At 39.0% G+C, this 14,772-nt stretch overlaps 2 protein-coding genes across 3 annotated transcripts in view; one reads left to right on the top strand and one right to left on the bottom strand.

Annotated features, from left to right (window-relative positions):
- The window catches only part of LOC128091853 (uncharacterized), a 265,583-nt gene that overhangs the window by 220,404 nt on the left and 30,407 nt on the right, over window positions 1-14,772 (bottom strand). The window lies entirely within an intron of this gene.
- On the top strand, window positions 7,190-14,549 carry SH2D1B (SH2 domain containing 1B). 2 transcript variants are annotated; one of them, XM_052705324.1, is made up of 4 exons: window positions 7,190-7,494; window positions 11,061-11,124; window positions 12,521-12,743; window positions 13,802-14,549. In XM_052705324.1, exons 1-4 carry the CDS (start codon window positions 7,361-7,363, stop codon window positions 13,837-13,839), a joined length of 459 nt encoding a protein of 152 aa, XP_052561284.1. In that variant the 5' UTR covers window positions 7,190-7,360; the 3' UTR covers window positions 13,840-14,549. The 2 variants fall into 2 exon arrangements, with proteins under 2 accessions (XP_052561284.1, XP_052561293.1); XM_052705333.1 differs by having other exon boundaries at window positions 7,197-7,494; window positions 12,521-12,689.

Below are 14,772 nucleotides of genomic sequence, written 5' to 3'. Positions count from 1 at the left end.
CTTTTTGCTCAAGACTCTTCTGTAGCACTCTACTTGATGATTTTTCTTCCTCTCTAGCTTTTCTTTGAGGAATCTAAGTAAATTCTTACTGATATCTTCTCTCAGCTTCTTTTTGCTGTGGTCACAAATGCAAATTGTTGATAAGTTGCTGACGTATCCTTATAGTTAAAAAGCTTCTGTTAAAATCAAAGCCAACAGGCAGCTGAACACCACATAGCCCTTTGCTCACTCCTCCTCCCAATGGGATGGGAGAGAGAACTGTGGAAAGGGGGTAAATGGGGGGAAGGGGAAAATGAGTGTAGAACTCATAGATTGAGATGAAAACTATTTACTAAGGCAGAAAAGAAAGGAAGAAATAATAGTAATTTTAATAATATACAAAACAAGTAATGTCCAAAGCAAAACCACAGACTGATGTAGACATCATGCTAGAGTTAGGAATTTTGCCAAATTAAATGCAATTTCTTTCTATAATGGTTATTTCTTGTTAAAGCTCTTGTTGGTTCAGTTTGTACAGTAATATAATTACTTACTAACATAGGCCAAGAACTCAGATTTTCAGGAGACTTAGCTAGAAGTCAGGTCAGCTTTCTTTCTATTTCCACATCTTATCTTTTTCACTACCTGGTCAGATTACATCCCACACTTGCACTTCCTGCTTTATTCATAAATTCAGCCATTTTCAAGCATACTGGCTTTACTTTTATCTTCTTCTGACCACAGCTTTCAATTTAACTTTGATCTCTGCCCTGTGGTTATCCACTGAAAACGTATTTTTTTTCATGCTGTTCAGCAACTCAGTTTTTTTTTTGGCTTTACTTTTCTTACTGAAGGCATTATTAAGAGCTTTTCTGTGTTAGAGCTGCAGCCTATATAGGTGACAAAACCAGAATGCCAAGCGTGCTTGCTAATAGGAGATGTTACCATGAAAATGCGTTTCAGTAGTGTATATTTTCTCTTGTAGTCAAAAGGCTTTGTTGAGACAGAGGCATAGCATTTTATAGAAGTGGCAGACAAGGTGGTGTCCAGGTACAACAAACAGAACAACTGCAAGGTTTGAAAAAGGAACCTGTGGTGAAAGACTGCAGGAAGTGGTTGCATTTTGTTAAGAATACAGAAGATTGATTAGAGTATGAAGTATTTTCAGGTATAGGAGATAGTGACAATCTAGCCTTTTCTCAATGAGGAGGTGAGAGAGGGAAAAAGTGCTTAGCATTTTTTTCCTTTCTCTAACATGCAAAAGGTCAGTCAGTCACTGTAGAAGTCTAGCCTAGAAACATTCCTTCCTTCAGTGAATGATGGGAAAAACAAAACAAACAAAAAAACCCATTCTAGTCCTGTTTTGGGAAAGAGCAAAATTACGTTAAGAGCAGATTCACACTAGACACAGCTTGATTTTGTGTTGCTAATAATGTTAGTGATAATGCCCAAAGGCTTTTTCTGATGGGATTACCTCCACTGCACAAAATATGTTGCAACTTAGAAGGATCCAACCAGTGCACTGTGCCACTCTTGTGCCTTCCCCTGCTCTCAAATAGGCAGTTATGCACCATGGATTCCTTGGTATGTTGATTTGGGGTATCATTGCTGTTACCTTCGTACATCTTTTGTCATAAATTACACAGAATTTGCAGCAGCTCTCAGTCTCTTTCTCCTGTCATAAACTATCCTACTGTGATCTAGATCTAGGCTTCAGGCTTTGTTGCCACTCTGCAAGCACAGACAACTTGAGAAGTAGCTGCATCTGAGGAACAGGAACAGTCTCACCCACAACAGCTTACAGCAGCTGCCAGGAAGGGCCTTCTCCACAAAAAAGAAGCCTGGGCTCCTGCCTGGATGCCCCAGAATCGTGCCATGCAGTACCCTGAGTCCACTGATGAAGACTGCTTCTCGCCATCATGCAGGCAACACTCTTTCAGTTTTCTTCTTTTTCGCATGAGGTCCTCTTAGACTTAAAGCAGTCGAGAATTTTCTGTCAGTGAAGGGTTGTGAAGAAACCCAAATGTTGCCCTCCTTGGCCTATAGTGTGAAATACATCTGAATTTCATCAAAGTTAATACCATTAACTCCTGTTTCTGGCCACTCCATGGACTTTTCAGAGTAGGCAACCTGGATAAGCGGGGTTGTATAAGCCAAAAATACTTAATAGGAAATATTTGGTCTGAATTTATGGGTGAATTTGGCCCATGGAGGTATATCATTATATGTTTCAAACATAGAACGGTGAAAGCTAAATGTCATATGCTGCAGATCATGGTGAGTGAGGTTCATGACACAGCTCTGAGGTAGCTGACAAGGATGTCTTCTCACCACATTCCTCATACATACGCAGCATCTGTCAACCGATATTTGTGACCTGAAAGTCCTGTTATGTCTTTGCCATTGTCTTTTTGCCATGAACTAGCCCACCAGTGCTAGAGTAAAACATATATACTCACACTTGTGTATGCGTTGGAGGGAGAGCGAGGAATCTGTGTCTGATCAGTTTGTTACCTGGGTATTTTAGTGATAGACCAGATTATATTTACGGCATCTCTCTTCTTCCTTTTTCTTACATTGTACATTTCTGTGGTTTCTGCTTCTAAGCCAAACTTCAACTTCAGTTGAGTACTGCAGATTGGTAAAGTAAAAGGATCACTTCAATCCTTAGGTGACCCTCTTCTATTGAACCCTGCTGGGAAGCTGCAGGAACAAATTGTCTTGATATATTCTTCAAATTTTGAACTCTGTTTGAGTTGTGCTTGCACTGTGCACATTGAACCATGGCTTCACAGCTAGAATTTCTGTCTGGGATCATTACTTGTTATTTGAACAAAGAACTGAAAACCCTAAAAGGAGCTGAAAATCTACCATTACACAATTCTTACCTCATTTTCCCATGATGATTTCTAAGGCAAGAGATTATCAAAACAGTGATATTAAACAGATAAAAGCTCCAATCTTCCCAATCAAACACACCACTGACCCTGTCTCTAATCAAAATAAATACGCAAGAAATGAGAACATGCTTGTAAATAAATGGCGTGTGTTATACAGTGTAAACTGCCCAACTAGTGGCACTAGAAATTTCTTCACTTCCTAATAGGATCTTATTGTGCTGGTTGAAAATTTCAGATTGTTTCTGAAGTTTAGCAAATCTAGCTGTGCAACTACACACCAGTAGAGTACTCAGTCCCACACTGTAACTCAAACATGTAGTTGATGGGAAAGGAGAAAAGGCAGCTTTTCTCCTAAAAATAAGAAGTGTTTCTAAAGAGGAATAGAAACAGTACAATTTTTGTAGGGAGGAATTCCTGGATAAGTGAGCAACTGTTGTAAGAAAAGCAAGCTTTCCTCAGAAAGGAAAGATATTGAGCCCATCATATTTTATCTTTAAACAGAGTTGGTGGTTTCACCTTCCTTTTTTCTGTGTCTAGAATAGAACCAATTATTTGAGAAGCAGGAAAAGGAGCTGGCTTCCATAGATACAACAGGAGCAAATTCATCACCATCTAGTACCTCTTGAGGTGTTGTAGTCACTCCAAGTGACCTCCATCTGCCCCTCCAAAAAGGAATGGGTCTGCCCATGACAGTCCAATGTTACATCTGCCAGCCCAGTGCAGCATCTCAGATGTCCTAGCATGTTTATTATAACACTTGGCCCTCGTAGATGCCCAAATGCTGGCTCACAGAAAATTCTAAAGATTATTTGATTCAGTGGTTTTCAGACTTAAAAACAAAGAAGATTGACCAGAGTATCGTCAGTAGTAGTATCCAGAGTTGAATGTCCTTTTCATCAGCACAGTTACTCCAGTACTATATGAATTCAGTAACTGCCCAGGATCTTGAAATACAGAAGGAAGTTACATGTATTAGTGAACATGGGTAATTATGATTGTCTTTAATTACATTCAGTTATTACAAAATCTAGTAGTCTTAAGTGTTCATTCCAGTGTCTTTTAGTTATATAAGCCCTTCTCCCAATTTTGCCCCTTCTGCTGTACTTGTTTCATTCTCTGCTTTTTCTGTTTGGAATACTGAATTGTCACAGCTAACTCCTTTTTCCCGTTAAAGTGAATTTTCCCTTTTCAAATCTTCCTTTTTGGTATCCTCAAGCTCCTGTCTACTTATCCCTATTCTCTTTCTTTGTTTTGTTTCAGTTTTTCTGTGGGTTTTTTGTTTGTTTGTTTGTTTGTTTGTTTTGTTTTCTGTTTGCTTTGGTTCTGGTTAGTTGGTTGTCTTTTAGTATTATAAGCATTACAGAAATGAAAAATAACATTTTTTCATTAATTTTCTATTACTCCTTAGCTGTTATAGCACTACAATATTAGCCATTCTCTCAACTGCTATTCCAAAATTACTCATCCGCTTGTGTCTCTTGAAATTGCTACAAGGTCCTTCTGATATATTCCCTTTCATCAAAGCCCCTGTATATAAACTATCTTCTATGCCCCAGTTCCAATTCAGTATTTTTTTCTTTTTTGAGATCTTTCATGTTTTTCAGGATCCTCTTTGTAACTTTGTTTCTTCTCTCCTTTGTTCCTCCAGTTTTTGTGGCTGCTGTTGCTGCCTCACACAGAATCTCCTGTCCGTATTTTTTCTTCCTGCTGGTGGTCGGTTTTCTCCATCCAAACCCTGTTATCTGCTTCCCCTTCTCTGATGCCGTATTCTAAGAATAAAGTGACGTTTATATCTGGATTCTAGATCTGATTTCAGATTTAGATTCTGTGATGGCACTATTTGGAACTGTAACATTGTGAGTAGACCCTTTCTGGTTCTGTCTAACTGGTGACTTGAGTAACAAACCATAACAATCCTGTAAAGGCCACAAAACAAAAACTGTTTGGCAACGCTCTTGTGAAAGTTCCAGATCAAAGACCTGTTGTACCCTAGCACAGTGGGAAAGTAGAAGTTAGTTGTCTTGCTTAAGGTTCAACCCCAACCACAACCATTACGCAAAAGGAGAAGCATGGCCATTATGGCATTTGCACAGCACTTTCTTCTCATGGGCTTTTTATCAGCAGAGGAGCACCTGACTAAGTGATCAGTGGGTAATGTGTGGCTGCCACTTCCGTTTAAATAGCCTCGTAGATGCAGGCCTGCAAGACTGACTGATTTTATTGTATTCTGTTTCTGCATGTAGATAATGAGGTCCTTAGGGAAGAACATGTTACCGTTATGTTCCCAAAAGAGGAATCACTCCATTCGAATCGTAAAATATCCTGAGCTGGAAGGAACTCCAACTCCACACAGGATCACACAAAATTCAATCCTTATGTCTGAGAGCGTTGTCCAAAATGCTCCTTGTACTCTGGCAGCTTGAAGCCATGCCCAGTGCCCTGGCATCCTGTTCCAGAGCATGACCATCCTGTGGTGCAGACCCTGTCCCTGACCCCCAGCTGCCCTCCCCTGACGCAGCTCCACGCCGTTCCCTCGGGCCCCGTCGCTGTCACGCAGACAGAGCTCAGCGCTGCCCCTCCGCTCTCTGGAGGAACTGCAGCCGCCATCAGGCCTCCACTCAGCCTACTTTGCTTTACGCTGGACAAGCCCAGCAACATCATCTGTGCCTCATACATCTTTACCCTTTAGACTGTTCCCTGTTTCGGTAATCCTCCTTTGGATACTTTATATTAGTTTTATTTATTTATTTTGTTGCTTGTTAGCTTTCCTATCACTGCAAAGGAGAGAAATAATGTATCTGAAGCTGGGCAGTGTTAAGTAACTGCTGCTGTTCCTTTTCACAGCTGGAATTCTGGGCCACCCACCTCGCACTGCTCCAGGAAAATTTTACATTTGTGAGATATATAGAAAACTATAACACACATTCATATTACTGACCACCAGCCCTTATCATACCTGATCCATTATCACACTTCACTTGCACAAAAGGAAGAAAACTGGAATTCTGCCAATAGCATGTTGTAACTGACATCTAACTGCTGAGTACTTTCACTCACAAGTTTCTTGGAATTTTTGTTAAATGGAGGAGGATCTGTAAAAGAAGAAGAGAGAAAATAGCCAACTATCGCTTATGGTACCATTGTGAAGGATCGTGAGCAAGGTGGATCCCAGAACTGTACAACAAAAGCGCAATGCCACTAGCACTGATAGCGTAAGCAACTGTCATGGTGCTGTGGGATCATTGCCATGAAGCAAGGACATCACCAGTACTGCGTCGTGATAGAGAAATGGTGACACATTATGAGAACTTCAGAGTTGTCCTCAGGTTACAAAACTGGGAAGTGTACATGCAAACAGTGATCTCTGAAATCAAGAAGACCCCACCCAGTTCCAGCTCTTGTGGACTTGGACTGTTTTGACTTCAAAATCAGGCTGTATTGCAGCAGTCCCTGATCCTTTTTCTCAGCTTTGAAGACTGTCTCTCCTGCTTTCTCTGTTCCGTCCCCTTTCCCTGGTAACTTAAACCCACTCTATCTGCAAGGCCAGTGCTTGTTTTCTTTCCAGTCTCACATTCTGAATCACAGCTACTCCTGTATCTTTAGGTCCTCACTCAGTTTCCTTCACTAATACTGCTCAGCCTGGCTTTTAGCTCTTGCGTCTCTAGGTCTGTTTGCTCTCCACCCTTTCCCAGTCCTTGCCTTCCAGTGAGGAAAGCATTAAGTGCCTGTGAGAGCATCTCCCATAGAGCTGGGCAGCATTTCCTCCATCAGGGAGCAGCAGTTCTTCACACGGCTGTATCCTGCCCTCATTGAACCGACAGCAGCTTCCTAAGGCTACCAAAAGGCACTGTCTGACCATCGTCTCCTTCCTACCATGTTTTCTAAATCATCACATAGACATAGCAGAACTTCTTGATAAAATTGTTACACTTTAAAAATGAGAAGGAGGCAGCAGAAAGAACACCTCTTGAAAAATTTAATTCTCAAATATTGCTGATCAGCTTTCACTGAAACTTGGATAATCCATTAAACCGTAAGAACAGCAACAACAACCAACAGCTCTGCTAAAGGGTGCAGTTCAGCAAGGCTTTGAGGATCTTCAAATATAAAAGTTAACTTTAAAATGTGACTGTGCTTAGGTGTCTGCTAAACTACTGCATAGCTTAGAAACGTGATACACAAACCAAATGGTAGCTCCGTCGTACAATGTGCCAGAAGAGTCTTTTCTTCTGACATGGACTGTTAACAGTGCAGAAGAATCATTTCCCATTTCCCGCCCTCACTGTGCTCATTAGCATTAAGCTGATGACTAACTGCACTACAGACAGACCAATTACAGCAACATGAAGCCATGACCGTACTTCACACCTCCAGTTTCATTTCTCAACAGCTGCTTTTAGAATAAGTCTTCTTTTAATGCTAGTCTTCTGGCTTTTTCTAGAATTGGTCTGAAAGACAAGAGATCTTGTTTCTATTTGTCCATGGAGTTCCCATTTTTTCATGGAAAGATATCAAGAAAAGCATGTGAAGAACTGCTGTGCAAGAAAGGAAAGAATGGTAGTTATTTAATACGAGAGAGTGAAAGTGTGGCTGGAGCCTTGTGTCTGTGTGTTTTGTAAGTATTTTAATACTAAATTTCTTATGAGTTTTCAAATAGATTCAAAACTAAGAATTCTCCTTTTCTAACATTAATAGTTCTTCCTTGTTAACAATATGTCCGTAGATGTATTCAAGTGATGTTGGTTGCCTTAGGTTTTCTTTACAGTGAGTGGTGAATGGGTGGCATTTGTAAAAACAATTCATACAACAGTGAATGGATGAACTGCTGTTGTCTGCTGATGCTGTTGTCTCTCTGCAGACAACGGAGAGAGCCCACAGAAAATACCTTAGCCTGCTAAAAAACGGTGAGAAGAACCTCACTCAAAGTTGCTACCTCTGTTATAAAAGGAGTAAATACCATTGTAGCACTACTGAGACACAGAAAAGTCTCAATGTAGGATATAAAACATTTTCTTCTACATATGCATGCTGATTATCTGATGAAACATTGGCCTTGTGTTTCCCACAAAGTGTATCTGATATAAGAAGATAAGCTGAGACAGAAAGATGTCATGTCCTACTCAAATTCATGACAAGCCCACGAACAAGATAGGAACAGAAAACTGCTTAGCTTAAAACAACTAAAATTGGATTATTTTCTTTTCCTATTGGGAACAGTATTTTTTTCCTGTTCATAAAGACTGTTTTACGTTTTTCATAAGTAATCAATCTCTTCTTAATATGTTCAGAGTTTATGAACTAGTCACTAGTCCTTTTTGCGTGAACCTATAAAATTTTACACTTTCCTTGATGGTGTGTTGGAGAGTGACATGAAAACAAAAAATAGCACAACATTTAATTAGCTTAGAAATGTCAGGAAATATTTTTTATCAATAATCAAAATCTCACTGGTTTTGAAACAAATCAAAGGAGAAGGGAGAAAAAGGGAGGAGGAAATGGAGTAGTGCTGGGTTGGTGAGTAGAAGAAAAGATCATCTGGGAATAACAAAGACGAGTAAGGAGAAATGGCAGATGAGATACAAATCAGTTACGAGTCTACAGGATCTCCCTTGTCCTCACACCAGTTAGCTTGTTGATTTGAATCATAATATGCAGCTGTTTATAAGCATTTAATAGTTTATTTGGAATCAGAAGTTTTCATTGTAATGGCAGTTTCATGTTCATTTTATGTTAAAATAACTGTAGCAGCCAAGTAATATACAGACATTGACTTTTCAAATTTTGATTGACAAAGAGTAAGTTTAGAAACAACCATTTAGATTATTATTTTTCACTTTGATGTCTTATTTTTACTTGCATATTATGTTTAAAGAATGAAGGTTGACTTTTATAAATGCTCATAAGCCAGATACTTGTGAATGTTTACAGGTACCTCATGGAGGGAAAAAAAAAAAGACATAGTCAAAGTTAATCTTTTCGGAGTGGAAGTTAGAACTAGTCCCAGTCCATAGTAAATTCTTCAGAGAGCAGAGCAGGTTCTTTGCAGAACAAACTTCCGTTTACATGCAAGTCTCCATAACTAAGTTTTTGCCCTAAGATTCTCCCTCTCATCTCAGCTCAATTCATTTAGCTATAGCTGAAATCTTTCCAATGAACATGCATACCAACTAAAATTACCTGTTTTCAGATATTGTTTTTTTTTGTTGCTGTTTTATTGTGGTTTATATATCTCTGCAGCTTTACTGCCTTTTTTGGTGATTATCATGATCTCCAGTTCATCTTCTGAGCAGCTGTCATTGCTATATTTGATAAAAAGTTTTCATTTCTGTTGATAGAATGTGTCCAAAGCCATCAGTATCCCTAATGTTCTAACACTTGAACATTATTAAAATAATAATAATCAAAATTCTAGGAAATGCTAAAGAAGAATAATTTCCTGAAAGTAGAGCCCATGTTGTCGTTTTGTGTGCTGGTGGATGGAGGACATTTTCTATTGACATTTCTCCAAGAATTCAACATTCTTCTTGTAATACAAATGCAAGGTACAGTTCAGAGGGGTATCACATTGGAAGGCAAGAAAAACAGATGAGAAATGGGAAGTAAATGGAATCAAATTATTTATATAAAGGCCTGAGCTGGGTTTACTTTGTAAGTTATCTGCAAATTTTAGAGTAAACATATTCCAAAACATGAAAACTTTCCTCAATATTTGAACTCTAGAATCCCATTTGTTTTGCTTTTCTATCTCAGTCTTATACATATTAATTAACAATCATAATAACATAATGCTATTGCAGATATTTCCAGTCCCAGTGTCTGTTTCCATTCCTTCCTCCAATGTTTTTTCTTTTAGCATTGTGGGTCAGAGACTTAGCCCACTAGTTTGTCCCTAATATCATATCTTCTCTTCTGGATATGCTCATTGTTAAGTGGCCAGTATCATATCTAGTCAAATCAAATACATTTGAGTTTGAAATAGTGATTGCATCTGGAACAGGTGGAAGCATAGATGGCTCAGTGGGAGGATTACTTGTGGGCTCACCCAAGGAAAGCTGGTTACAGAAAAAGCATTCTACAACTTCTCACTCCTGTGTATGCCACAGCAAATAAATCACCTGTTCTCTACAGAAGAATGCCAATAGATCTCATATGAAAAGTGAACTGCAGGTTTTCTTAGAGAATCATTCCTTACTGCCACTTTGACTAATGTGGTTTTCACTCTCTCTCCTCTCCCATCCTTCCCAACTTCTGTAGTACAGTAGAAGACATTCCCAAAGACAGCCTTTCAGAATGTCACTTCACGCCACTGTTCTTGTTTCCATATAACACGGTAATCTTGTGTCATACCCCAGGTAATTCTCTCCTGTTTTAAGGTGCAGATCAGTCTTCTGAAAGGCGACGTTTCCTATGGAGTTGATAGTTTGAAGCCCGTTCTTTTTCCCCTAGGGTATGAATTCAGGGAATGAAGGATACTCCACTTTCCCCTGTAGCAATTTCGGTCTTCACAGTAGCTCCATTTTTTTTAGAAGGGGTACATGTTAACAACGTCATTCCAGCCTAAAAAGGCTGTATGATAGTAGGTCTAACCTTGCTGGAATCTGAGAGACATCCAAGCTACAGCTCCCCTTTGTCTCGCTGCTGATGGAAACACTGCGGTTATCAATGATGCATGAGTCTGCCCTTTGCCTGCGATCTATTCCATGTGACATTTGCACAAAATGGTTTCTAACACAGTAAAGCAATTCTGCTGATGATGAGCAAGAAATTAGGCATCCTATAGAAGTAAAGACTCTTCTTTTACATGCATAGCAGCTTTCAGTGGGTTTCTAGGCTTTGTTTTGTGCTTTACTGTCTATGAACAAGTAACAGCGACTTCCAGCCGTTTCTGGATGTAACCAGAAACATTTTCATTACTTTGAATTACCAGATTTGTTTTATTGAAGCTGTAGTCATATGAAACTTAACTCAACATAAAAAATGGACCTAAGAAGCAGAAGAGCTCAGGCAGTTAGCTGATGTGAACATGATTGCTCAAGATCTCTCCCAAGCAAAAAAAAAAAAACAACAAGCAAGCAAACAAAACCAATACCTGAGTGACATATTCAGCTGTAGTAGTCTAAGCCCTTTCCTGTGGTCTGACAGTTGACACAAACTTAATGTATACAACAATGTTTTTCACAGCTTCGAAAAAGTCATCTACACTTATCGTATCTTCAGGGAATATGAAGGAAATTATAAAATACAGGTAAGCAAATCTCATTTCATCTGTAAAGACCTCATTATTTTAAATTTTAATGAGTTTTTAAAAATAATATACTTGAAAATATTACCTTATAAAACAGGAAGCCTCCTCCGAAAGTAATGCCTCCTATTTTATTATGATGGCCAGCAATGTCAGAGGTGGATGTCGGTGGTATGGTAGTAGAAGTTAAACCTTCCCACCAATATTCCATTACATTTTGTTGCTGTTAAGTGAAAGCTGGTGCTCATTTGAGCCCCCAGATGCATTAGCTGCTTCTGCAGGTGTCCTTCTTCATTCATGCTAATATAGCATAAAACACTTGGCTTCTGCTTGTTGCATAGTTGTCCAAATCCAACATTTTAAATTGGAATTAAATATGTTCTCCATAAGTTTGTTTTCTAAGACCAGAGGGAAGTCTGTAATGCTTTCACTACTGAACAATGCTGTAGGGGATTGAGCCAAGCTTAAACTTTGTATTTTATCGTATTTAGTAATAAAGAAATAGCTACAGGAGTCATAATATCTACTAGACTATCTAGAAGCTGTAGTGGTGAATGGTTTTAGATCTTCAACCGAAAAATTGTTATCAGTTTTAGTTTTGATTCCATAGCAATAATTTCTAGAGCTTAAACCCCCAGAATACATACAGAAAACAGTTTGCTTATCTTCATCACCATTTTAACACTGAGTATGAAACTTCTTCAGTAGTCTTGGTAGGGATCTATGTTTAAGTGGTTTTCTGGGACAGCAATATCATAAAACTTCTTTGGTGACATAGACCAAGTCTTGAAGGACACATGCAGGGAGCAAGACACTTGCATGGGGACTGTGATCTCCATGGCTTCCCAGGAGGCAGCAACTGGTTCTGTTCTTTTGCAAGGAAAGAGTAAAACACATGGCTTGTGATGAAGAGTTAAATTTCATAGCACTTGGACTGTAGTTGACTGAAATCCCTTTTTTTTTTTTTTTTCTGAACAGCTAAATATGATGTGAAACAATGTGAATTTTGTTTTAAGCCCCTTCAGGAATTCCCAAAGGGAAGAACTGAGACATAGTCAGACCTGCAGGGCCATGAGGGGGATGGTTACAGACATCAGCCATTGGAATGAAGGAGATAAAATTTGTCCTTGCTAGGATGGGAAGCCTGTGATCTGAAGCCAGGCAGGGAGCACTAAATAGCTTTCCCTTGGCTGCAGCACACACAAGCAGGGCTGGTGAAGGAGGTTATGCCTGGTACCATAACCACTCCACCACACAGGTGTCCCTCTTGTGTTTAGAACAGTATTCTGTCACCATACAGGTTTACGAAATGTCCTTTGGTGAACAAGTTATGCACAGTTCTTTTCATTACAGATTACAAATACAACTTCAAACAAACTTAGTTTTTCTTTCCTTACAGACTTCTGAAGGCGTTCCAGAAAAAGTCTTCAGAACGCTAAAGGATTTAATATATAACTATGAAAAGCCAAACCAAGGGCTAGTCACAAAGCTTCGCTACCCAGTCAAGAAAACAAGCTCCTCACGAAGAAGCCAGAAGCTCAAGTTAGGAAATGATGACGTTTATGATGGTGAGAAGTCTAGTTTAGTCTGTCGTTTCATTAAGACAACAATTGCATTGACAGGTGAATAATTGCTATGTGTCCTCTGAAACAAGCTTGCATGGACAGAAATTCAAGATTCTTCCTTCTTTTTTACATTCACTGGAAACTGCTTAGTTCTAGGTCACAGGTTACATACACTCATCCACCATAAATTAACAGAATAAAACTAAAAAAGGTACAGATGGCAAAGCATGGTATTGCCCAAAACTCACTCCAGGAGTATCAGTGATCAGACTACAGAAAGCTATGAAATAATTTTACACAATGTGTTTCTGGCAAGCTGACAGGCCCTTATATCTCAGTGAGAGTTGAGGCTGTCCTGTACTTTGTTGTCCAGATCAAAAACTACTTTTATACCAAAATCTAGCTTGTAGATTATTGTGATTTGTGTTAGAACATGACCTTTTTTAGTTATCATGTTGAAAATAAGAATTATACAGATTTGTGCTCAGGATCACAGATCTGGAATCAGATAGTTTAGTCGCTGGGGTTCACTACTGGTACTGGTTTTTAGCCAGCTTTTAACATTGTGTTCTAGACCAAGAACCACTTTTCTGGGGGTGGCTACAAGTGTTCTGTTTCTGCCTTTTCTCTGGATTCTAAACAAATAACAACACTAATAAAAACTGTAACAAGGTCTAAGATGTTTTTTCAAGGTCTCCTCCCAGCTAAGGGCTTTTCTGTTGGGAATATCCTTGTACAGAACAAAAGCTGTCTTACACTACAGTCATAGCTACCTGTGCTATTGATCTGAATTACTGACTGTATATGATTTAGGATATTTAACTTTCTCAGGAAGGCAGGGTCTCATGTGGATACAACCATTTAATTACAGAGCTTGCTGATTCAGAAAGGGCAATACCGGCTTTGCTTCCACATGTGGAGTGCCCTGGGAGACCCAGTCCATAGGAAACTAAGTCTAAACATTAGTTCTGAAATAGCAGACAGAATACTGAGAAATCAAACTGAATGAACAGTATCTACATAGCAACGTGACAACATGCCATCTTGCTTAGAGGAGTCTTTCAGAAAAGCAATTAGCAATGACAAGATCTGTTTTTTTCTTTATTTCTTTACAGAAATTGATGAAAGTGATTATGTTGATGTCTTACCTTGAATGATCTGCAACCTGATGAATTGGAAAGACTCCATCTTAGGCTGTGCCACAGCACATCAACTGGAGAGAGTTAACAGTTGGACATTCAAAGCTATGTATCTATACCTCTGGAATTAGTGCTTTTTGTAGATTAACAGAGCAACTGCATTTTACCCCAGTAGATCCAGCTCAAAGTACTACGTATTTTTTGTGCATCATTAAGAGAATTAGTTTTCCTGACATGTGGATAATTATATGGGGGAAAGGGTGTGCATACTTATTTGCTTGTGTATTTTTTGGGGTTTTTTTTTAGCAAACTTTCCAAGATGCCTATTGCTGAAACATACAGTCTGTTATTTTATAAATCATATATGTAAAGACAGCTGTCAAGTAGATGGGGCGAGGCTCTCTTCAGTGGTGTCTAGCAACAGGACAAGGGACAATGGGCACAAACTGGAACATGGAAAGTTCCATATGAACATGAGGGAGATCTTTTACACTTTGAGGGTGACAGAGAACTGGCACACGCCGCCCAGAGAGGCAGGTTTCTTTTCAGGAGATATTCAAGACTTGTCTGGATGCTTTCTTGTGCAACCAGCTGTAGAGAAGTGCTTTAGCTGGGGTTTGGACTCATGGGTGTCCAACCTTTTGGAGTGCTTGGGCCACAGTGAGTGAAGAGGAATTGTCTTGGGCCACATGTAAAATATATAATATAGTTAATTTATATAAATAGCATAAGAAAAAGAGGACAACAAAATAAATTCAGTAGGTCAGACATACACAGACCAGATAATCTCAGACATCCCTTCCAATCTCTGTGATTCTGTGAATGTTAGAAAACATTGTGAATATAATAAATGAACGTTCATAAAGCAATAGCTTATGGCAAAACTGATATATGTTGATAAAAAATAGACGCAATAAAAATTCCATTGACATCATTTGATGCTTTAA

This window comes from Tympanuchus pallidicinctus, unplaced genomic scaffold (genome assembly GCF_026119805.1).
Source record: "Tympanuchus pallidicinctus isolate F22 unplaced genomic scaffold, pur_lepc_1.0 scaffold10, whole genome shotgun sequence".
Classification (NCBI taxonomy): Eukaryota; Metazoa; Chordata; class Aves; order Galliformes; family Phasianidae; genus Tympanuchus; species Tympanuchus pallidicinctus.
This window is presented reverse-complemented; position numbering and strand designations above follow the sequence as displayed.

Excerpts from the sequence above, each read along its gene's own strand:
- SH2D1B (XM_052705324.1), top strand. The coding sequence starts at position 7,361 with ATGGAGTTCCCATTTTTTCATGGAAAGATATCAAGAAAAGCATGTGAA. Across the intron at positions 7,495-11,060 it reads GCCTTGTGTCTGTGTGTTTT|CTTCGAAAAAGTCATCTACA; the intron begins GTAAGTATTTTA and ends TGTTTTTCACAG. Across the intron at positions 12,744-13,801 it reads GACAACAATTGCATTGACAG|AAATTGATGAAAGTGATTAT; the intron begins GTGAATAATTGC and ends ATTTCTTTACAG.